This window comes from Athene noctua, chromosome 5, assembly GCF_965140245.1.
Source record: "Athene noctua chromosome 5, bAthNoc1.hap1.1, whole genome shotgun sequence".
Lineage (NCBI taxonomy): Eukaryota > Metazoa > Chordata > Aves > Strigiformes > Strigidae > Athene > Athene noctua.
In genome coordinates this window covers 48,467,317-48,491,308 of record NC_134041.1, presented here as the reverse complement: position 1 = coordinate 48,491,308, position 23,992 = coordinate 48,467,317, and the positions used below count along the sequence as shown (strand labels likewise).

Below are 23,992 nucleotides of genomic sequence, written 5' to 3'. Positions count from 1 at the left end.
TGACACAGAGACAAGCTGTGTACTTCAACATGGTAGTGTTTGTGGTCATTTTATTTCATGGATATGGATGCTCTGCTTTTTGTGACAGTTCTTCATGAGCCATCTCACTGGCTGACAGCACACAGCCCGCAGGACGTGAGATAAATTTGCTGTGTTCTGGCCAAAGGGAGGGTAAAATGGCTGTTTGTTGTCTTAAGTGAACTGGGGCAACCAGGGTCAAGTCTGGTATACCTATGGCACAACCTTCTGCAAAGATGCTGAAGTGATGCCTATTTTGTGGTTACTGGGTTTTCAGAAGGCATTGTAGACTAGTTTATGATTTGGGGATTTCTGCTTTTTAACTGATGGTGCTCTTGGGTAGCAGTGGAGTAGATCAAGGGCTTCTATTAACATCATCTCTGTTTTGGACATACTATCTTCAGCCAACTGTTTTTTAGCCAGTTTAAGGTAAGAGCTGATTACGGGGGAAGCTTCAAACTCATCTATGGCATCTCAGGAGACTATGGATTTTAGGCCATAGCCTTCAACTCATAATAAGTTATGAACTGACGATCTTACTACCTGGAAAGAGAAATAGAGAGAATATCCTGAAATACAGACAACGCATGGGTAAAACTTACCAGTTCATTCTAAAAATTATGAATGATTTGCTTGAATTAAATGTTGGAAGTACCATTTAAAATAAGTTGAATTGTCCAATCAAATACATTTGCAATTTCTGGGTTTGAAGTAACTTTTAAACAAGATGTTTTTGACTACTCTGACAAGTATAGAATTATAGCTCCTTTCAGCAGGTCTACAGCCATTAGATATTCAGTATCTATAGCATAATAATGTAAAATAAAACACAGGCTATGCCTGGGATAACATTTTTCTCCATAGTGAATAGTTCATTAGGTCTTGTTATGTTTCAATAACCTATATCCCATTAATTCATTTACATTTTATAGACTCTATACACAGACTGAATTTATGTAATTTGTACTTGTGGCTATTTCTGTCAAGAAGAAATTGGCAGATCCTTACACTGTGATTATTGTTCTGTATTTCAAATGTCTGCCAGCAGGCGGTCAAAACTATCAGCTCATAAAGGAACTGCTCTGCCTCTGTTACTGGCTCTTGCACATCGACATGACTTGTGATTTGCAACACAAAGCTCGTAATAACCATAGACACAAAGTAATTCCTATGTGCAGAGTCGGTTTTCCCCTACCTAACTCTCTCAGCTGGTGGCAAGCATGTATGTCCTATCCTTATGTGTTCTTGAGGTCTCTCTGGGTACAGTTACACTGCCCACTTGGTGTAATAAGCATGGGGAAGGGCTGGGGTACAAGTTGCTGCAATGTGTTATGGCTCTGTGGCTATATGACCACATCACGCCTTTACCAGTAATGAGGCTGCCTGTCTTAAGCTCACAGTGTGCATGGCTAGAGTGGTGACTGCTGGAGGACCCATGAGGCAGTGAACCCCTCTCCAGGGCACCCTGGTGTGTGACTTGACTCTGACCCCACCAAGGGAGGGACTGCAGGGCTCCAAGTATAGATGAAGGGGAAATTTACCAAAAAGAACCCCTCCACCACAATAAATAACTCATGTAAACAAACCCTAAGAGAGGCATGTGGTGGTCTGTCTGAAAGTGTGCTTGCAAAGGAAGACTAAAAAAGAGTTAAGAACTGGCACGTGGCAAAACAACAAACTTGTCGCACAGATTGTTAAAAAACCCAAGCATTTATCAAAACAGATTTTAATCCTTAGCAATTCTGGGGAGAACGTGACTCAAGATTTGAGTTCAGCATGGAAGTAAACATTTAATGTGAACAGTGCATGTTTTCAGATCAAAAGTCAACAGAACATAGCATGAGCATGTATTAGTCCCCAGTTTTGTGTCAAGAAATGCTGTGATCGTTGAAGTAACTGCTTTAAAGAAAAGGCATGCCTAAGAGAAAGTACTCATTAGGCTATTCATTGTTGGGTTGTGGGGTTTTTTTTCAATACAAGATTATTTCTGCTGAGGTCAGATCTTTCCTCCACTACCTCACTCTATTTTCTCAGGCTCTATTTTCTTGACAGTTGTCTCCCATACTGCCTGCTTTCATATGTATGGAAAAGTCAACTGGTCATGCTCACTGGTTGGCCTGGTTCTTCCTCAAACAAGTGCCTGTGTTGAAAGAACAGGATGAGGCTGATAATTTGGAATTGTGGAGTGGCACTTGGCCTTTAAATCTGAAAAGACAGTCTCTATACAAAGCAAATGAAAAGTGATCTTTCTGCAAGACCTGAAGTACACCTTTTCCTCTGGCTCTTAAAACTACTAATGTGATCTGAAGCCACATGTAAGTGCCCTCCACAGAGAAGCTACCTAAGTGAAAAGCAGGTGAACAAAGTGAGTCATCTGTTGTTACAAGTTCCAGCCTTGACCAAGCCTCCACTCTACAACACTGATAAGGAACAGCAAAAATCATGTGAGATAAAAGTGCTAAAGATGAAACAGAAGTTCAAATGCTACTTTTTTACAACATCTGGACACCACCACCTATTTTTCAAGTTTTTATTGATTCACCTGCAATGATCAGTTTTAAATAAATTAAGGCTAAACACTGACCCGTCACTAGGATAGCGAGGAGACTTCACTGGATTTCAAAATCTGCTGTGTATACTTCATCAGTCACCTGTAGGTTGTAACTCTGGAAATAATTTATGTTACCATGGAAAGGGTGAAATAAGAAAAACTCCTGCATGGCAATGCTTCTTTAAGCTAAGTTAATGTGCACATCTTTGTACAATGATTCACTGTGGGGTCCTGAGGAGCAAGGAGAGGTCACAGTCCAAATTAACACATTGGTCTGCCTGACACTGGTGTCCTAGGGATAGCTATGTCCATCGTGACTAGGTTAACGTGGTGCAGTAATTTATCTTAGTCATAGAATTGCTTGAATATTCATCTGTTTGGTAATGTATTTGTAGGTTTATACTTTAAAAAAAATCTATAGACACCACATGGACTGATTCCACCCAACTGTAACTTTGTTATGAACGTGGAGATGCAGACCAAGAATCTGCAAGTTACCTGATTCTGTTTCCAATTTGGCATCCAAGTCCTTCATGATTTCTAATGGCTAAGCAACTGCTACAATCCACTGTGCTTGTGTTTATTTTCAGTAAGAAATGGGTACATTAGTCTTTGAATGTATTAGATACCATTTTCAGAAGTGTATATTTCACAGCAGTACTTCTGTGCTGAGTCAATGGCTTTGGGACAGACAGTCAGTCCATCAATGCAAAATGCCTTATGTGTGTAAGGAAGACCAGCACTTCACTACAAGTACAGAATGACTTTTTTACTGCAAAATCATCCAGGCCACTTACCTTGGCATATACAGGTGGCAGAGGTTACACCATTTCCCAGCTCAGTCTGAGGTTCAAAATCTTCCCTTTTAATCTTTTTTTTTAATAAAACTGTCATATAGATGTCAATGAAATACTATCACTCTGTGAACACTGCTACCACATGTCCCTGTCATTATTCTTAGACAATAACAAGCAAGAAAATGTTTATCTTTTCCCCACATTCTGAAGGATCCATTAATATAGACAACTGAGATCTTCCTGAGTAGTAAGTAATCATATTGATTAATGAACATGTGAAACAAAATAGAGAGAACATATAGTCAAAGATATTGTTCATGTGTATGTGATTGCCTGTAACTCCAGTGGAGGCAAATGAGAGATGCACATACAAACAAAAGGGTGAATACATTCACCATTGCTGGATGGACAAAGGCCAGCCTGGAACAGAGTGGAATGCATAGAGGGATTTAAAGCAGGATTACAAATGCCTGTGGCAACTGCTCTCAATATATTATAGTCAGATCAAAGAAAAATAGAATGCTTTGATAAGAGATTAATGAGTGCCATTCTCAAATGTACAATTGTAATTTAAAAAAAAAAAATAATTACATTTTAACCCTTTACTCAAGATACTATGTTTTTGTCAAGTTTTATTTATGAATGACTTCTAGTACCTAGGAATAAAGACAGCTTTTTTGATGTCTTCATTCTGTTACAACCAGCCACCAAATAAACATGCAATCATTATTTTTATGCATGGACCAAGAGTTCTGATACAGGACATGGCCTTGGGGTGGTGATGGTGACAATTTTAGAAAGACTAGGTGACATGTTGCATCAAAATGGTAAAGAGATAATCAGACAGCAAGACTGCTGCTTTCCTTGAATTAGCTAAGTATTTACCAACTTGTAATAAAGAAAAGCAGAATTGGATTTTCTTTCATCTATTTTCTAGAACGATTTCTTGTCCTAGAACACATGCACACTATTGCTCACTCAGCTCAGTAAAAAAAGTAGTTCTTTGAAAGGTCAGTGAAAATTAAGCAGTAAAGTTATAAGTTATTACAACTGTGAACATCCTTCCATCGTCTTGTATGAAATGTAAAAATCGCTTCTTTTTTTGTTACACTTACAGCTAACATGGGAAGATGGACTCTGACTGTTTTCTTTCAGCATTAGAAAAGTGGGAAATGTAACACATTTTCTTCAGTGGCTCTCGGACTGCAGAAGTATTTGCAGGTGCTTGATGCTAAGTTCAGAGCAGGAAGGGTAGGACTTCTTCAAATCTGAGCATTTTAATGCTGCAGTTGTCTAGCATTTCTGTCTTTGGAAAAATCACCTTCACATGACTATTCCTCATTTCTGAAAAAAATGTTCAGACAGTAAAAGTCAAATCTAGTACTACAGCCTTATGATTTCATATCCAGGAACTGCTTCACCTGCACATTTTTCATCTGAAGGTAAAATTTACCATTTTCTCCCACTAGTTCCTGGTTGTGCAATTCGTAAGTAGAAAGTCCTCTGCACTTGCAAAGTGCATTTAGCAGTTGACTTGACTTTCTCAGTCATCTGATACTGACAGGTCTAATATTTTATTTGGAATTAATTTATTTGGTTCGACAGCCTGGAGGTCTGCTTCATTGCTATATGTGTGCCTGTGAATGATACTGTAATGCCTTGAGAGTTCATTCTTCCAAACATTCATTTTCTATGTCAAGATGCTTTCGTCCTCTCATCAGCAATTTATGGTTGATATAGAATGTGTTGCTCTTCCTCCCTTAAAAATCCCTAGCGAAAGCATCATCATTTCCAACCTCATCAGCCCTAAGCTATACAATTTTCCATTAAATCTAAGGCATTAAGCTGAGGGAAGCATGGATGCATACTCTTGGGATTAATTTCTTCAAGTTTTACTAGAGATGGTTTCACAGATTCAGTGTTTGAAGTCCCTGTATTTGTGCTTCTGGGAAAGAGGCTGCACATGGCAGTAGCCCTCAAAAATTAAATGACTGCTGTAGGATGTAGAATACACCAACAGTGTTCTTATTGCTGGGTAGATATCCAAAGCATGTGGTAATGATTTATTTTGGCTTTTTTCAGAATATATTTTTTCTCTTGTTACTGATTTGTTGGTTGACTAAATTTTGATTAAAGCAACAAATCTTCCATCTGTGCAGGTCTCTAGGTCACCTAGTAGGGATTTCTGATAGGAGGTGATAAACATCATATACCTCTCAAGTGAATTATTTTTTCCCCTCAAAAGAGAGGGGAAAAATATCTCCTGATTTCTATGATCAAACACTAAAAGAGGAAACCCCAATAGGAAGTTGCAAGGATGACCACAAATCCATCTATACTTGGCTACAAACTCAGCAGTCTGGCATGCTAAGCCAGCATGTGCAAACATAAGAGTTTGACTGTGACCGTGAGTTTGACCTCTGACAGATAAGGCTCAAGAACATTGATAAAGAAAGGAAAAAGCTTTTCTAGACCTGCTGGGGCTGGAAATCAGGAAAAGTTGTTGTCAGCATAAGATGTCCTATACTTCCTCACTTCAGGAAAGCGTGGAGCCCCATGGAATTTAGATGGATGTGCAATGTTTCAATATTTCTCTTCCACTTCCTGCCAAAACTAAGAATTGCAGAGACTTTAAGAAGAAAACAAAGTAACTCACCCAAACTGTGCTATGTTTCACCAGCTGCAGTTTCTTGGCAAAGATCCTGGTGATTTCTTATTTCCTCCAGACCAGTTCTCCCACTTGTACTGCAAAGCAGGGAAGCAATGCCCTTTCCCCTTCCTCATCATGCAATGTGATACAAAAGCATAAGGTTACTCAACTGAATCAAATGGCCACTCACTTGAAATAAAGACAACAAGAAAAGAGTGTCAGAGAAGGCAGCAGCCTCTTCATTCCATTCAAATGGGAACATCAGTGAATGTAATCACCTCTGCGGTTGCCTAGTGAGAACCCTTGGCCATCTGAAAAGTTGGGCATAGATAAATGAGAATGCCCTTCAGTACTCTCAGCTTCTTGATTTTTTTCTTGCATCCATCAGAAAAAGGAACATATGTGTCTGTTTTTATATTTTTTCACCATGCAATTCAGTGTTTCATTTGAATTAATGTTGTCCTGTATCTGCCCCCTCAATTCCCTGAGGGGAGGAAAAAGAAGGCTCTCCCTGGTGTTTCTATCACGTTATAGTGAGAACAGTCTACCCCTACACCAGGTCTGACACACAGATCGTCTAAAAAGACATTTAAAAAAAGCAAAGCTCAGAAAATTTCTTACAAAGTATATGAGTTAGATATGGACAGAGTATGAGCTTAGTACAACCTCAGTAAGAACTGGCTAGCCACAACCTAGTCACCTTTCTAGCTCCTTAGTTTGGCTAAGAACAGATCTTTTAGGGAAAAGGCCTAGCCCATGGTTTCCTTATCCAACTGGCTCTGGTGTGAAGATGCCTTTGCTGAGAGAAAATAGCTATGAGGGAGATTTTTGGTATTTTCTCTTGTGAAATAACAACTTACTAAAAATAGTGCCTGCAAATGGATACACTGCAGTTTGCAGGCCCAGAGAAACCAATTTAGATCATTCACTCTCTTTCCTCCTTTTTCATGCATTCCCTACATTTTTCTCCTGAAATAAAACGGGATACAGAAATACCATGCCAAAGCATTGCAATGGACTCCTGTAAAACTTCCGTGTGTTACAGAAGAGAACAAGGTTTTTTCCAAGTTCATCATCTGACATAAATTTGCCTCTGATTATGACACTTGAGAGGAAAAGTTGGGTTGGTTTTTTTTTGTTTGTTTTCTGTTGCTTTTCAATTACTCTCTTCTCTAAGATTAAACTCAAATTGCCTTTTTAGTTTATGCACTGTACCTGTAACAAATTGATAAAAAAGAGAAAATCAGTTTTTCCATCTGTTTGAAGACACAGAAATATCCTCTATCCCCAAGAGGATGACCAACATAACATGATGTAATGTAATTCTAAGGTTGCATCAATGTTTTTCCACCCTTACTGGTATTATGGCAATCAAAGGAGGTATTTGTTAAAAATAGCTTGGATGCAAATCCAGTAATATCTCACTGCCAATGAACCCTCATCTCATGAAAGGGGGGGGAAAACCTTTTCGGCAAATTTAATGTGAAGCAGATTTATGCATTTACATTTTAATTGCAATATGTTAAAAGCAAAAAAACCCCTATAAAAGTGTTGTTTTTTCCAGGTAATAGCAATATTCAAAATCTTCTCAACTGGTTTCTAACATTAGAGAGGATACAGTTTCAATAAGTAAGGGAGGCTGCTATGCCTGAGTGCACATATTATACCAGTGTTGTGACATACTATTGTTTTGTAAAGAGATTACAAAATCAATGCTCTGTGAAAACATTCTCATATTTTTTAAGCAAAATCCATCCAATTCTTTCTCACCTTGATTCCCTCAGCTCTCTTTTATGCACAGGATGCAGGAGCCTCCCTGAGGTAGAGCACCCACTTGGGTTGCATTCAAAGAGCTCGCAGGCCAGTCTCAGTGCCAGTAAAGCAGATAAGCTCTTTTTTTTTTTTTTTCCTTAGCTCCCAAGATATTTCAACTGGCTGGAAATGATGAAGGAGTATAACAAGCAGGCTGACCTGACTCTGTTCCAGGAAAACAGGGGGGAGGATTAACCAAAGCTTTATCAAGAAAGAATCGGACATGTTACATGCAACGAATGCCAATCCATGTGGCTGAATGCAAAGCAGATCTTTTTAAACAAGTCTCTTTCCACAGGATGAAAGGTCTGGTTGACAGTAGCATTCATGTTAATGCAGTTTACCTGGGTCTTGCCAAAGCATTTCATTTCATGGCATATGTTGATATGATTAAAAAGCATGCATTATATGGAATTAAAAGGATGCACTTTGGAAGAACTAAAAGCTGGCTCACTGACAGATCACAAAGTGGTGAGAGAAATGAGTGTAACTATTTCCAGCAGATTCCCACAAGGATCAGTTCCTGGTACAACATCGTTTAGTATTTTCATCACGTGTCCAAACAATGATGTAAAATGAGTCCCAAGATGGTTGGGGGCTGGAGCACTTATCATGTAAGATAAGTGAACTAGACTTGTTCAGCCTGAAGAAAACAAGGTTTCAGGAAAACTAAGAGCAGCCTACGAGTACATTAACAAAGAAAGCAGAGCCAGGCTCTTTACAGAGAGGAAGAGAATGAGAGACCATGATCATAAGTTGAAACAGGATAAGTTTCAACTGTATATGAGGAAAAGAAAAAATCACTATGAGGATACTTAGGCATTGAATCAGGATGGCTAGGGAGGTTATGAAATCTCTATCCTTGGAGGTTTGCAAGTTCTGACTGGATGAAGCCCTGAACCTGAATTCAATTTTGAAATTGTTTGGAGCAGAAACTCGGACTAGATGACTTCCCAAGGTCCTCCTTGTTATTTCATGTTATGACTGTAATTTCGTCAATTCTGCCTGGAGAGTGATTTGGGAATCCTGTTAGATAACAACATGTGCTGTAATGTAACACGACAGGGAAAAGCAATGATTGGATGTTATTTGGCCACTCCTGGTAAGCAGCTCCACACAAAACTTGCCACCTTTGCAGTGTGGAATTCCCAAAATTGAAGCAGCCAGTTTTAAGTGACCATTCCTCCCTCATGAACAGCCCATGACGACTGGCACTGCTGCCCAGAGGAGCCCTCCTATGTCTCCTGAGCTTCTACTTTAGCTATTTAAGTGGAGAGAAGGATAGCTAGGACCTAGATTTTTTCTGCATAAACAAGGAACAGACCTGCGCATGCTATGCAGCATTTCAGAGGGATGTTTGTATCACTCAAAACTATAGCATCCCCTTACATTTACACAGCAAAAAGGCCATGCACTACTGGGATGAGAGGGAGCACTTAGGAGCTTTCAGGCAAAGGTATAGCAAGATTGAATAACTGGAATCTTTAAGTTAGACAATGTGAAATTCAAAATAAAAATAAAATTTAAAAATAGTCACAGCTTGGAGCGAAGCTGAATTCTCACTTGCTGCTAGTCAAAAGCACTGGCTGTGCTTTATTGCAGAGCAGTTGGCCAGCATAGGGGTACCTGTTGGATCATGACTCAAGTGACCAGGATTTGCAGGCATGCTCTCACTGTAAGGATAACTTCTTCTGCAGTTCTCTACTTTAAGCACTTTTCCTTTCCTCACTGACTTGGAGTTGTTCTGGAGTGTTTCTGAATGGCAGAAACCTTTTAGACAAGTCCACATTGATACAGAGAGCCTTTTTGAAGCAGCTGAGGGAATACTGTACTTCCTTGACCACACAAAAATGTAATCAAAGGTTATGTGAACACTGACAAAGGTGTGCTGGAGCAGCAGGAGACCTTGACCTGTATTGCTGACTAGGAAGGCCAAGTAGCCAGTAGATAAACTCATCGGACCACAGATAACAACCCTTCTGGTGTGTTTTCTGCACTTGCTTGTTACTGAGACCCATTAAGATAAATTAGCCAGATTCATGTGTCGTACAAATGCCATCATGATAAAGCTCAGGGCTTCAGATAAATTCAAATCCCTTGTTTTAAAATAGAAATAACATGGGGTTTTTTCTTATTATGTGAAATCCCCAACACTAATGTCATTTGAGGAAGGTTTTTTTTAAGGCCTACAGTAAGTGATGCAACTATTGACTCATTGCTGGTTTGAGTTTTGACACCAGAGGACTGTTTTGGCCAGTCCAGCAACCTGTCAGACTATGACTTTGATTCTTCAGTAACTGATCTGAAGAAATGGAATTACAGCCTCATCCTTTAAGTTAATAATTTCTTATACTATAATTTTGTAATACTTAAAACTAACTTTATATTCCTAGGTGAAATAGTTTTGGGGTTTTTTTCCCTAAGAGACAATGTGTTTCTCTTTAGCAGTTTTATGCACAAAAATATATATTGATAAGAAGTCTCCAAGTTGTTTTAAACAGATGATGCAGCATCACTTTAGAAAAAGCAGATGTATATATCACTACATTGAAAAAGCTGGAGCATAAGTAGTATAATTTGCGCATTATAGTTAACTCATACTCAAACCGCTTTTTGACAATAAATACAAAAGTGTACGTTAGACAAATAAAAGTGTTTCCTGCCTTTTGTGGAAAACAAACAGCTAAAAAAGAGGAGGAAAAAAATACAGTTCTTGCAATATACTATTACTTGCTGCTCTGTTGTATGTGGAAATATGTAAGGCGTGCTGGATGCTCACATATACTGAGAAACAAACAAGCCATTACACATCACTAATCCAGGGGGAGTAAGCTATGGGTTACTGCTTCTTGCATGTACCTTGTGTGTGAATTTATCCTTGTTGCACACACATGGAACATAGTTTGCTGGATTAATACCCTCTTAGGTGCATAACCACTCCCCAGCAACTGATTTTTTCCTACCTTTACTTATTTAGCAGCAGGAGACAGACAGAGACAGCCAGGCACAATGGCATTCCAAAGGGCAACATCTTCAGATGCAAGGACAGAGCCAAGGACAGAGTGCTGGAAAATGTAAGTTAGCAGAGTACAGCAGTGACGGCATTGAAAACACGATGGTAATACTCTTGACAGGAGGTGGCAATATCATCTGTATCACACATAATGCTTTCACTCTACCATTAACCTCTTTAAAAATTAATTGCAAAAATTCTTTACACTATTCAGACAACTTCTCTTTTGACAGCAGGGAACAGGGTGTGCCATATAATTTTATCTCTGTCATGTTGAGTCTACTGCCCTTTTGTGTTTTTCTCTGTGAAATTTTTTTGTGTCAATATCTGATTGCCTTACACCTTGCAGATCATTGCGCTGCCCTTATCCTTTAGCAGAATGGCAAGAGTTTTTCAGTTTCCCATTACACATCTCCCACTGACCATCTGCTATTACCACCTTAATGAGAAATCACTTGTTGAAAGGTGATTAAGTGGTTACAGTCCAGCACAAGGTAGTGAGCTAATTATACTATTTCCCCCTCCAATATTAAGCAATAACAATAAGCATCTGGCCAAGAATCTGAGATGATATGAATCACTGCATTTGTACTATACCAATATGGTTACCTTGGTTTACATGACATTCAACTTAAAAGCATTTACCATTAGGTTAATTTAGATTCCAGCCTTTGTTAAAGTGGGTTTCTTTGTGCCACTCTTTTCACAAAGAAAATCCGGACAATCAAGAAAGATTTTTTTTTTCCTATTCTTTATTATTCTTTTAGTTATCAGGGATGGGATGTTTTAAAGATAATTACTAAGTCATCTCTAAATAAACTGAGGTTTTTTGGTAGCACTCATGATGTGAGAAGTGGGTTTGTGTTTCCTCTCAGAGCACCAAGGTTTCCTGTAAAGCTACTCTAGCTCTGGATTTACGTATCATTTGCAGCTAAAGATCTATCCACTTCAACCTTCCGGTATAAGTTTTGCTGAGTAAGTTTTATATATCAGGCTGTTAAAAAAAAAAAAAAGGAAGAAAAAAAGAAGTAAAAGCTGGTTTTGTTTTGTTTTGTTTTTTTAAAAAAGAAGCAAACTTCAAATACAGTGGAGTCAGAGGTAGTTCACAGCTTCTTAAGCAGCTTTTGGCCTTAAACCAAACCCCTACATGTCTCTTCCACAACATGTCTCTGCTGTGATCTGTTTCTACTAAACCAAAAGCTGTCTTTGCAGTTGTCCTGTTAGGGCTGTGGTTTTCAAGACAATTTCCCAAATAAGCATCACAGAGCAAAATAGGCTGAGATATGCTGTTACAGCACATTTGTAAACTAGAGTGTATATATTCTCTTTATATATATGTTTACATATATATAAATACATTAGCAGCAAAAGGAGGGCTGAGGACAATCTTCATCCTTTATTGGATGAGGGAGGAAACATAGTGACAAAGGCTGTGGAAAAGGCTAAGGTCTTCTTTGTCTCAGTCTTTAAGAGTAAAACCAGTTGTTCTCAGGGTACCCAGACCCCTGAGCTGGAAGACAGAAACTGGGAGCAGAATGAAAGCCCCATAATCCAAGGGGAAATGGTTAGCAATCTACTACACCACTTAGACACACAAAGGTCTATGGGGCCAGATGGGATCCCCCCAGGGGCACTGAGGGAGCTGGCAGAAGTGCTCACTAAGCCACTTTCAATCATTTGTCAGCAATCCTGTCTAACTGGGGAGATCCCAGTTGACTGGAGGTTAGCAAATGTGATGCCCATCTACAAGAAGGGCCAGAAGGAGGATCAGGAAACTAGAGCCAGGGAAGGTTATAGAGCAGATCATCTTGAGCGTCATCATATGGCAGTCCATGACAACCAGGTGATCAGGCCCAGTCAGCATGGGTTTATGAAAAGCAGGTCCTGTTTGGCTAACCTATTCTCTTTCTATGACAAGGTGACCCACTTAGTGGATGAGGGAAAGGCTGTGGATATTGTCTACCTAGACTTTAGTAAAGCTTTTGACACTGTTTCCCACAGCATTCTCCTGGAGAAACTGGCTGCTCATGACTAACTGACAGCTGGTCACAAGTGGTGTTCCCTAGGACTCAGTATTGGGGCCAGTTCTATTTAATATCTTTATCAATGATCTGGATGGGGGGATCAACTGCACCCTCAGTAAGTTTGCAGATGACATGAAGTTGGGCAGGAGTGTTGATCTGCTTCAGGGTAGGAATTCTCTGGACCTAGGTAGGGGGATCTAGACAAGCTGACTGGATGGGCTGAGACCACTTGTTTGAGGTTCAACAAGGCTAAGTGCCAGGTCCTGCACTTGGGTCATGCAACTTCACAAGCTTGGGGCAGAGTGGCTGGAAAGCTGCCCAGTGGTAAAGGACCTGGAGGTGTTGGTTTACAGCCACTAAATATGAGCCAGCAGTGTGCCCAGGTAGCCAAGAAGGCAAATAACATTCTGGCTCATATCAGAAATGGTATGGCCGCAGGACTAGGGAAGGGATTGTCCCCCTGTACTTGGCACTGGTGAGTCTGCACCTTGAATACTGTGTTCAGTTTTGGGCCCCTCACTACAAGAAAGATACTGAGATGCTGGAGCATGTCCAAAGAAGGACAACGAAGACGGTGAAGGGTCTGTAGAACAAGTCTTATGAGGAGCAGCTGAGAAAACCGGGGTTGTTTAGCCTGAAGAAAAGGAGGCTCAAGGGAGACCTTATCACTCTCTATAACTACCTGAAAGGAGGGTGTAGCGAGATGGGTGTAGGTCTCTTCTCCCAAGTAACAAGTGATAGAACAAGAAGAAATGGCCTCAAGTTACACCAGGGGAGGTTTAGATTGGATATTAGGAAAAAAATTCTTCACCAAAAGGGTTGTCAAACATTGGAACAGGCTGCTCAGGGGAAGTGGTTGAGTCACCATCCCTGGAGGTATTTAAAAGACCTGTAGATGTGGCACTTAGGGACGTGGTTTAGTGGTGAACTTGGCAGTGCTAGGTTAACAGTTGGACTTGATGATATTAATGGTCTTTTCCAACCTCAATGATTCTATGATTCTAAGTAAAATCCAAACTGCGCTGTGTCTTATCACAGATACATATAGCAGGAGTACAAAACTGCTGTGAAAAAATGCACAGCAGTGTAATTCAGGACATACCACTTGGGGGGAATGGTAGCCTGGCTGTACTTAGGTTTGGAAAAAAATGTTCTGAAAGGTTCTCTTGCTGCCACATACTCTATTTTAGTTCTGGGGCTCATCTTCTAATGTCATATATATTCTGAGTAGTAAAGGAACCACCTGATGTACAGCTTCATTTCAGGGAAAGGGAGGGCATAGGTATGATGGGCACTACAAGACAAGTTTGGATGTACTGGATGTACTCAGATTACTGGGAGATAGTTCAGAGGAGAGACACCTTGAAAGGTCAGTGTCAGGAACGCAGCATGCTAATGATGCTAATGATATAAACAACACCCAAGATAGTTAGGTCTTGATTTGGTGAAGAACTTATGTACATGTCATACTTGAAGCACCTGAGCAGATGTATTCATTTCAGCCAGGTGACCTGGATGCCTACAGCCACGCTTATACCTCACCAGACAGGAGCTCCAAGCATTGCAGAATGACAGAACTGTTTTTTCTTGACATTTATCCACTCTTTAAATGCAAAAATTAAAGCATCTTCCTCTTATAAAATTGCCTTCTGCTGGTGTTCCTTCTCCTGATTCCAGGCTACTCTGATTCATGGCACAAGAAAAGCTTTTCCAAAGGACTCAGTAATTCCTTTTCCCCAAAACACACACATCATCTGTATATATTTGTCTGTATTCCATCTTATCTCCAGAAATGAACAAATCACCTCTATTCCCCTATTCTCTCATATCCAAAAGGAAAATATTGCCTGAGAAAACAGTATTAGTTTTACTTTTTTTTTACAGTAGGACATAATTTATTATGCTGCTTATGATCACTGACAAAGTCTCAGAAAAATGCAAAGCTTGCTGTTTTGAGATCTTACACTGATTGTAACTTATCATGTCATAGGCCCTTTTAGCACCAGAGACATCATTCTGGTTTAGTAATCCCTTCAGAGAATTCGTTCCAACAAATATAGAAGACTGCCATCATGATGAGAAAAATCCTTTCCTCTAAAACTGTTTATCATCCAAGAATAAATAGCAATGAAAAGAATGGCTTTCCGAGACTTAAGGGGTCACATCAATTTATCAGGAAGGTATTACTACAAGTATTGTATGCAAGCCACTTAACACTTTCCAGTGTCTTACAGTCATCTGAATGTCAGTTAAAAAAAAAAATAAAAAAAAAAGAAGATGAAGTTATAATGCTGTATCAACAGACAGCTGTCCTAGTGGGCACTGGGAACACAGAATGACTCACATTGCTGAGCCATGCAGTCATTGCCAAAGGAATGATGAGCTCACATTTCATTCCGATTCGCATACTCGGTGTGGTTAGACTGTGAGGCTCACCCTTCCTCGCCCAACTGACGCCCCCCTCCCTGCCTCGACACCAGATCTGGCTCGTTAACATGTCTGGAATGAGCTCGAGCCTACCTCTCAGCTGGCAAGCCCAAGGGACGTACTTGGATTCCCAGGTTGGAAGATTATCTCATTCAAGCACAGTTCTCCCAAAGATATATAAGCAAAGCTAGCGTGGTGGTCCCTGCAGAGCTGGCCTGAGCACTTGGGAGTTTCAGTCATACAGGAGTACAACCTTCAAACACCAGCAAATATGATGATGATGATGAAAGTAGAAGAGCTGGTAGGTACAACCTACTTTCATTTATTCATAATTATTTTTCTTTTTAGACTGTCATTATACCAGGCAGAGAGAGAGAGAACCTTTATGAATTGTGATTTAGCAGGTTACCAGCGCTGCTGTGCTCTAGGTGCAAGCCCTGTATGTAGTGAATGTTAGCATATCATGTTCTCACTTTAACTTTTCCTTGGGAGGGGGCTCACCACTCATACAACAACATAGATGTTTGGATTTTGTATCAGAACATGGTTCACCAGGAAGAAGAGACTGACCAAAATTTAGCTATCTATTTTCCTTTGACCTTGATTTTCATTTTTATTTTTTTTTGGAATCTATGACATTTATGATCACGCTGAGTAATTTCTCGTCTAGTAAGGGACTGGGAGGAGGTACCAATGGAGGAAAACTGAAGTATTTTCTAATACTAAACAAACAGTTCAGTAATAGAATTATTTTCTAATAATAAAACTAACAGTTCCTACACTCACTGCTGTTCATGGTGTAACAAGCCTTTAAAAAGTAGTCTAAACCAGATCCCAAGTAATGGGACATTCCACTTCAGGGTTCAGACTAAGAATTCCTGATTTGATCAATAAAATGGGGAAACAGGAATGATTCAGTAAAACACTGGAACGTTGTGCAGAAACTGCTTTTTCTCCCAGATTGCTATGTTAAGATGCAACTGTCATACAGCCTAACTAGTTAAAACTGTCTTAAATTCTTTGGCAAGGCCCTGACAGTTTCTCTAGTGTTAAACTCTGTAACAAATACAATTTTACAAGGTGACTGAATGGAAAGGCAGTCTAGGCCACATGAATTTACTGAACCACTCTCAAAATGCACAACAGCCTCTACTAAGTTTAACAAGTTATCTCTTTGTACATACTTAATTGAATATCATAAATATTTCTGAAAGCTACTGAGAGCTGTGCTGTCACACCGCATCACATAGCTTCTGCACAGGAACTACCTTCTGCTATTTTGCTGAGTGCTATAAATGGGGACTTTGGTACTAACAGCGATGGGTAAAACTAGCTTTGAAATTACTCAGCAACCCGATTTAACTGCATTGGATGTGTTTCAATAAAACTGTAAGGTCCCAAGGGAGAAAGCCTCTCCTCCCACTCTACCTGCTCAGTTCCCCTTCTCAACACCTGTAGGATGCTGGTGGCTGGTCAGGGTGGCTCCTTCCACCACAGTATTTTACAGCCTTCTGATGAGTCTGATACATGCTGACGAGTGAACAAACAAGAAAACCCTGAGTAAAAACAATGCTCTTCCCAACTCTCTGGCTTTTGTCTGTACGGCAGCACCTCAGCCCCGGCCAGGTGGGGAGTTAGACTGTGAGTTGGCCTCATGGATCTTGATCCAAGCCCTGAAGATGCCAAGGGGGTGTTGCTGCATGGATGTGGGAGATCTGCCTGCAAGCAAGATTGCTCTAGCCATTCATAGACACAGTTAATCCAGGCACAGGCTGAATGAGGTCTGCACTCTGTCTGTCACACACTCCTAGAGCAGGACAGGGATGACATGCAATTAGCCCCTAGGTAATCCATGTTCCCAGGGGGTGGCTACTGCAGTCCTGAAACTGCTACATACATTGTATCACATTTGCTTTTACAGGTGACTGGGAAGAAAGCCGACGATAAAGAGACTGGCAGCTTCCTCCCTGAGGACTTCAAAAATGGAGAATATGAAGCTGCTGTAAGATTAGAGAAGCAGGAGGACCTAAAGACAGTCTCTGAACACTCACTGACTCGAGGTGATCTGGCTTATGAGAAGGAGAAAAAAATAGAAGCAGAGGTAGGCTCTTGGGTTTTGTGCTTGGCTTTTTATCATGCTGTGTGCACTTTCTGCTGCAGCCCCTGAAGTTTTGCCTCTTTCTAAGACAGAAATACATGCATGGTGAGGTAGATAAACCCTTGGGAGATCACCATCAAACAAAGTTGGTCTAAAGTCCTCTGAAGGCCATGAAGATCTGCCTACTCTTGTAGCCTATGGATGCAGGCAGCAACACTGTGAATCAGAATCCCAAACTCCCCCTATAATGTCTGACTGAAACCCTGGGGGCTCCCACCTGCCCACAGTCACCTGCTGCCAGCTGTCAGCAAGGCGAGGAGCAATCATAGCCAATAAAACACCTTCAGCTTGCACACCTAATGACTGCCACCAAAAATAACTAACCCAAGAAAGATATGAGTGCATTTCTGAAGCCAGAAGCCATGTCCACCATGAAAATGTTCTTTTTATGAAAATACTGTATTATGCTTAGTAGCACATTTGGGAAAAACAATTACAAATGAAAGTGATACCGAACTACAGGAAAGTACCATTTTGTATTCCTGGGCATGACAATTCTCCCTATATCCCTAAGAACTGATGCTTTTTTCCCCAGAAATATAGTAGCTGTAACATCTTAAACCGCTTAAAAAACAAGCAACTGAATACTAAAGTTTATCTAGCAGGGGGCATAAGACTTTGGTCTAAAAAAAAGAAGGGTGGGAAAGTAAACCTCAGAAATATTAAAATAAACACCTTCACCTTCAACAGAATGATCATTACTTGCTAGAGGAGTTTTGAGTTCATTCAAAACAGGGTTCTAAGAACTTCTTCGGTTTCCAGTTGATCCACAGTCCACTCAGCCAACATAATTATTTTCCATTAATTCAGTGATCTACAGATCAAACCCTAAATGCAGAGAACAATAAAAAGAAAGGGTGGAAATAACTTGAATAAGAATTCAGTTGAAAAAAATGTCTACCATATGACAGGGTCCCACCAATGTATTTACCCTTAATGCTACCATGGGACAGAATCTGTTGTCTGTATTCACCCTGAATTACCCCTTGTTTGAGAATTCCCCCTTCTGAAGTCAGGGACACCTCATGCTACTTAGGATCTCAGTTCAGGCAACACATTTGCCCTTGATGTTAGAAGTGTCCCATACTGACTCCATGCAGGGATGCTTTTTACACACAGGCTTGAAAAAATATCTTAAACATTTATTGAATGACCCCTCCAAGGATACTGAGGACATTCTTTGTAGCTTACCAAAATGTAACACTTGCTGACTGAAATGCTAAGATCAGTATAAACCTTGCCCTTCACTTATTTTTCAGCAAAGAGGATTAAGTTACAATAAATCAGGGGCTGCTTCATAAAAGTGGTTGAAGAAAAAACACTTGGTGGAAGTCAGCTAATACTGCAGCAGCCTTCCAGCTCTCATAAACTGCACATGAGATTTCTTTAAATTGTTGGGCCAGAAGGGACTGCAGTGTTGCTCTGACTCCTGGCCTAACATGGACCAAAAATTCATGCTATCTAGCCCACAACATATGGCTGAAGCAGCATTTTGGAAGAGGTCCAATGGTGTATGAAAAGCTATAGATGTAGAATTCCTCACACACTTAGTAACTTACTCTAGATGTCAATTAACCATAGTAGTAAAAAAAAAGACAACTTATTTCAAAGTTGATCTAGTCTTAACTGAATTAATCTGAATAGTATCACATGCTGTCCTGCCACTCTGAAAGGGAGAGGTGGTCACACTCAGCTCAACTTGTTGGCTTCCCTGATTTGTTTCAGCTGAAGAAGAAGAAGTTAGAGGAGAGGTCAAAACTTGAAAACTTGGAGGATCTTGAAAAAATTATTCAGCTGAAGAAGAAGAAAAAATGCAAGAAAGTGAAAGTCCCTGTTTTAAAGGAACCTGAACCAGAAGTTATTGTAAGTTATTTCAAAGTACCTTCTTCCGGGAAAGCATTGATAGGGTTTTACACCACACACATTTACGCCCTGTATATTTCTTTCCATCAGACAGGACCAGTGGATATACCCACATTCTTCAGAGCTGCACTGCAGAATAAGATGCCAGTAATTGAAAAATACCTGTCAGACAATGGGGATCCCAATGTCTGTGATGAGGTACAATCTTCCTTCTTACTAACGTCTCTACATAAGAGAGGTTATTACAGAGCAACAGAGCAAAAATAAATTTTACCACTAGGTTTTGTAGCTTCCACACCCGAGAAAAAAAAAAAAAAAGGGGGGGGGTGTGTAAGTAAATAGATGCTGGAAGTTTTGTATATCAAGTTTTCCAGCGATAAAAGGGGCCACTGGGACTCTTCAAAGTAGTATTATATCAGAAGAATCTTTATATTTAAAAGAAAGCTGTTGGTGCCCAGGAGACCCTCATTTTCTGTAACAGGTGATCTTCCAATGCTGCAGATGAAGAGGTAAGAAATGCAGAATGGCAAAAAAAGGGATGCTGCCTGCCCTCATACTCCATAATGCGTAAGCTGCATTTGCAAAATGCAGTGTAGCATGTTGGATGGGGGAACTCAACAGGCATCACTTTAAATTTGAATGTCATACTGCAGATATTTTTCACACCCTTTAAAATGCTGGGTAGGCAGCTCTCAGCTATCAGGATGCTATTAAAATTTAGCAGATTTCAGGTCTCAAAAGTATTAGCTCTTGAGAATGAATCAGCATAAAGTATGTATTTGCCATCATCCTAAGGAGGGGGGAGAAAAGATTTAAAGATTTAAAAATTTAATTTATCTCTTTGTGCCGTATTTAATATCTGACTTTGCACTGTTTTAATTGCCAGTACAAACGCACTGCATTGCACAGGGCATGCTCTGAAGGACATCTAGAGGTGGTGAAAAAGTTGGTGGAAGCTGGAGCTCAGCTTGAACAGAAAGACATGGTATGCACATCAACTCAACACTTCTTTCAAAAAACTGCTCATTGTTTTATAAGTGCCAAGAGAAGCACTTATAAAAATGCTTGTTATAGAAGAGGATTATTAAAAGGGCTTACAATGTCTTGTAAGTTTATCCTTAAAATAACACTGTTGAGAAGAGGTTTCAGGAGGGGGTGTCTGCCTCCTTTTGCCAAAATCATTGTTGTAAAACACAGGAAGAGGAGGAACACATTGGCCAGTAGACTGCTGCAAACAAAGCCTAGTGTAGGGTAAGAATGCTGAGGTCAGGCTCCTGCTTCAGCCTGCTAGCAGGTGGTGGAGATACCGCTGTCCCACACATGTATCCAGGGCTCAGCACAACGTGTACGTTCTCCACTGGGATTTCAAGGCTGCGCTCGGCAGAGATCCCTGCTCCTCCGGAACGCCAGCCACAAGGGTAGCTGAGTATCAACGGCTTCTGTAGTTGTGTTTTTGCTTCTCTGCTCCTAGGTCTTTGTCCCTCTATAAACAGTTGAACTGGGCAGCCTTGCTGCCCCTCACTTAACCCAGCAATGCTCATGAAGAGTGTACGAAACAGGAGGAACAAAAGACAGGGCAAGACCTTCAAGTGACATCCCACTCCTCACAGCAGAGCTGTGGGCAGAGAACCTGAATCTTGTAGAGCAAAATTCACTTTGTGGAGATGCCTATATTAGATTATTTATTTTTTTTTTTTTAAAAGAGAACTATTCTTTCCCTTGAGCTTCATTTTATTCTCATTTTAGAACAACTTCCACGTTCACAGGACAAACCACACTCTCTCTCACAGCAGCATTGCCACGATCTCTGTCTTTAAGAGCAATATGCAGTGAGTGTGAAGAGTGAGAAACTCACAGTACTGAAGATATTAGGGCAAAATAAGAAAAGCTGTTACTAGAAACAACTCAGTGATCACAGTGAAGTGCTTGAGGTTAAATTGCATGAAAATGATTTTGGATTAATTTAGAAATTTGATCAAAATGGTTTAATTTTTTTTTAAAATATAATGATGAATTAAACTACTTTCCATTTGTTTCTTCTGCTGCAGCTTGAATCTACAGCCCTGCACTGGGCATGCCGGGGGGGGAACCTGGATGTTCTAAAATTCTTACTGGACAAAGGGATAAACAGAAATGCAAGAGACAAGGTATGTACTTCTGGGACTCCACAGCTGTTTAAATTGGAGATGAAAGGCTGACACTTAACTCCAAGTAGGTAACTTTTGGCAGCTTTTCTTAAAGCAGACTTTACCTGTTCCATGCCACTGACTGCTTCCTCTTCCCACCTCTCAGCTGCTCAGCACCCCTTTGCACGTGGCTGTAAGAACGGGTCAGTACGACTGCGGTGAGCACCTCATTGCCTGTGAAGCAGATCTCAATGCCAGAGACAGAGTAAGTACCAACAATTTCTTACCTGTCAGCTATCAGGTAGCATCAAGCTGCTGTCTGCCTCAATAGTTCCACTTGCCTCTAAAAATCCCCAACTACACGGTTTGGGCTGGACCACAGCATTAGACCAGTAGGACTGATGCTGTGGTCTGTGTCTCGTGCCTCTAGGAAGGAGACACACCGATGCATGATGCCGTGAGGCTGAACCGCTACAAAATGATCAGGCTTCTGATTCTGTATGGAGCGGATTTAACTATAAAGAACTGCGTAAGTAATGGCAAAAAAATGTGGTAATTCAAACTGCTTTAGAGTTAAGTTTCCCTTCAGAGCAGTTTCATAGGTTTCAAGACCAAGAGAGACTATTGCAAACAGACTTAATTAGATCACTTCAGAGTTAATTAAAGCAGAGATGACACAGGGCAAGTGTAACTTGGGGGAAGTCATGGAAAAGAGGAAAAACTAGTACCTCTTCTAAAACTGTCAGCTGCGACTTAGAACATCACATCTATGATTTATTTTAATTACACATATTGTATATTGAAAAGATACAATGTACAGAGACTTGCTCTCTGCACAATTCCTGGGCATCAACCACCACTAAGACAACAAAGATGTTAGCTTGTCAGAGAATCTCTGTGCTGTTAAGCCCACAGCTGATGGTGAGCCCCAGCACTACCTCTGGATAACTGGCTGTTAGCCTGACCATTGGGCAACAAATCCCTGTGGCTCAGCAGAGCCTCAGTTTAAGAATCCCACCTGACTCTTTCCTCATAGCCACTGCAGCAGCAGGTACATTGCTGGAGCTTTGTGGCCACTTGTTAAAATACAGTACATCACCAACCCTTTCTCCCAAACCCAAACCAAGCAGCAGTGATATGGACAGTGTCTTTTACCAATGCCAGTCGTGTTTTTGATTTGCAATCAGTCAAAACTTAAGGGGACGAGAAGAAACCAGTCACTGCAGCACTTTGCACTCCCTACTCTCTGCCCACACTCTCCCTCATCAGGGTAAGAAAACAATGAAATGTACAGCCCCAAAGGCCAAAGACACTCTCAGGCTTTGTCTGCACAGAGAAGTTGCTCCTGTTTAATTGAGATGTGGTTCATAACCTAATTAAACCAGTACAAACTCTTATCTGAATTCTCAACTAAATAGAAGAGTGTCTTATTGAGGTTTCATCTAAATGCACTTCTAATCAGTTTAAACTATCTCAAAAGAAACACCTGCATGCTCTGCTAGTCATGGTATTTGCTAATATGGCTTAGACCCTCTGAAACCCAGGGAGATTTCATGAGTCTGACCAGGACTGGGACTAGATCTGTAGGACAAAAGGACTCTGATCTCAGGGAGGTGAGACTAAGCCTGGCCCCGTGTGTGCAGAAGAGTCACCCATCAGGCAGATGCACTGTATAAATATTTATGGAAGAATGAAGGACTTGATAATCACTGTCTGAAATTAAATCTTGCTTCCTCTGTTTTTTTAACCAGCAAGGGAAAACTCCTATGGATCTTGTTCTTCAGTGGCAGAATGGCACCAAAGAGATATTCAACAGCCTGAAAGACAATTCCTATAAGACTGTCCATCTAAGCAAGTTCTGAAAGAGAAAATAGATCACTCTCTTTTTGCTGCTTATAAACGCTTCTGGGGGAAAATAGCCCTGAACATAGTCTTTTTACTGAAAATATTCATGGTACTGGATTATTTGAGGAACGTTCACTGAAAACTGCGAAACAGGCAAAAAAAATATTTTAAAAGACAGGTTGAGTGTTAAAATTTCACTGGTTCTAAATGGCTTTATTTATTACTATTTATTATTTATTTATTTAAAATGTAACTTTTAATGATTCCCAATATTATTGTAGCTTTTTTTTATAGAGTTTTACATCCTAATGAAATCTTTGCCAGCAACATAAATCCTTTTGTCTTAGATGGCAGTATTTCCAACTACATCAGCAACTTCCCTCAAGCCTTCCAATAGGGCTAAATAGCAAGCACTTCTGTTGCCTCATCTCTGCCAAATTCTCACTATTAAAATATTAAATGAGTGGTGTATGTGGAAGAGCAGTGGCAGGTGTACTGAGGTGTGAAGTGGATTTAAAGAAGCAGTTGAGTAATTGGGGTTTACACAGGGTTTGGCAATCATGGTTGATAAAAAGCTCAAGGACAGAGCTCCAAACATCACATAATGGTTTGGACTGTGGGATTCAGAGGCAATGTTATGAAGGTGAAAGGAGACAGTATCAGGAATGTGAATTTTGTTTTAAGCTAGACTACTACAAAGTCTGAAGA

General features: G+C 40.3%; 1 protein-coding gene across 2 annotated transcripts; it reads left to right on the top strand.

Annotated features, from left to right (window-relative positions):
* The first annotated feature begins 14,870 nt into the window (after positions 1-14,870).
* Positions 14,871-23,337, top strand: ANKRD1 (ankyrin repeat domain 1). 2 transcript variants are annotated; one of them, XM_074907422.1, is made up of 9 exons: positions 14,871-15,593; positions 17,214-17,393; positions 19,176-19,313; positions 19,404-19,511; positions 20,200-20,298; positions 21,362-21,460; positions 21,606-21,704; positions 21,870-21,968; positions 23,191-23,337. In XM_074907422.1, the coding sequence occupies exons 1-9, from the start codon at positions 15,564-15,566 to the stop codon at positions 23,299-23,301; spliced, it is 963 nt and encodes a 320-aa protein (XP_074763523.1). In that variant the 5' UTR covers positions 14,871-15,563; the 3' UTR covers positions 23,302-23,337. The 2 variants fall into 2 exon arrangements, with proteins under 2 accessions (XP_074763523.1, XP_074763522.1); XM_074907421.1 differs by lacking the exon at positions 14,871-15,593 and having other exon boundaries at positions 16,930-17,393.
* The last annotated feature ends 655 nt before the right edge of the window (positions 23,338-23,992 follow it).

Coding starts and splice junctions, on each gene's coding strand:
- ANKRD1 (XM_074907421.1), top strand. CDS start 17,145: ATGTTCCCAGGGGGTGGCTACTGCAGTCCTGAAACTGCTACATACATT. Junction 19,314..19,403: donor AACCTGAACCAGAAGTTATT/GTAAGTTATTTC, acceptor TCTTTCCATCAG/ACAGGACCAGTGGATATACC. Junction 21,461..21,605: donor ACAGAAATGCAAGAGACAAG/GTATGTACTTCT, acceptor CCCACCTCTCAG/CTGCTCAGCACCCCTTTGCA.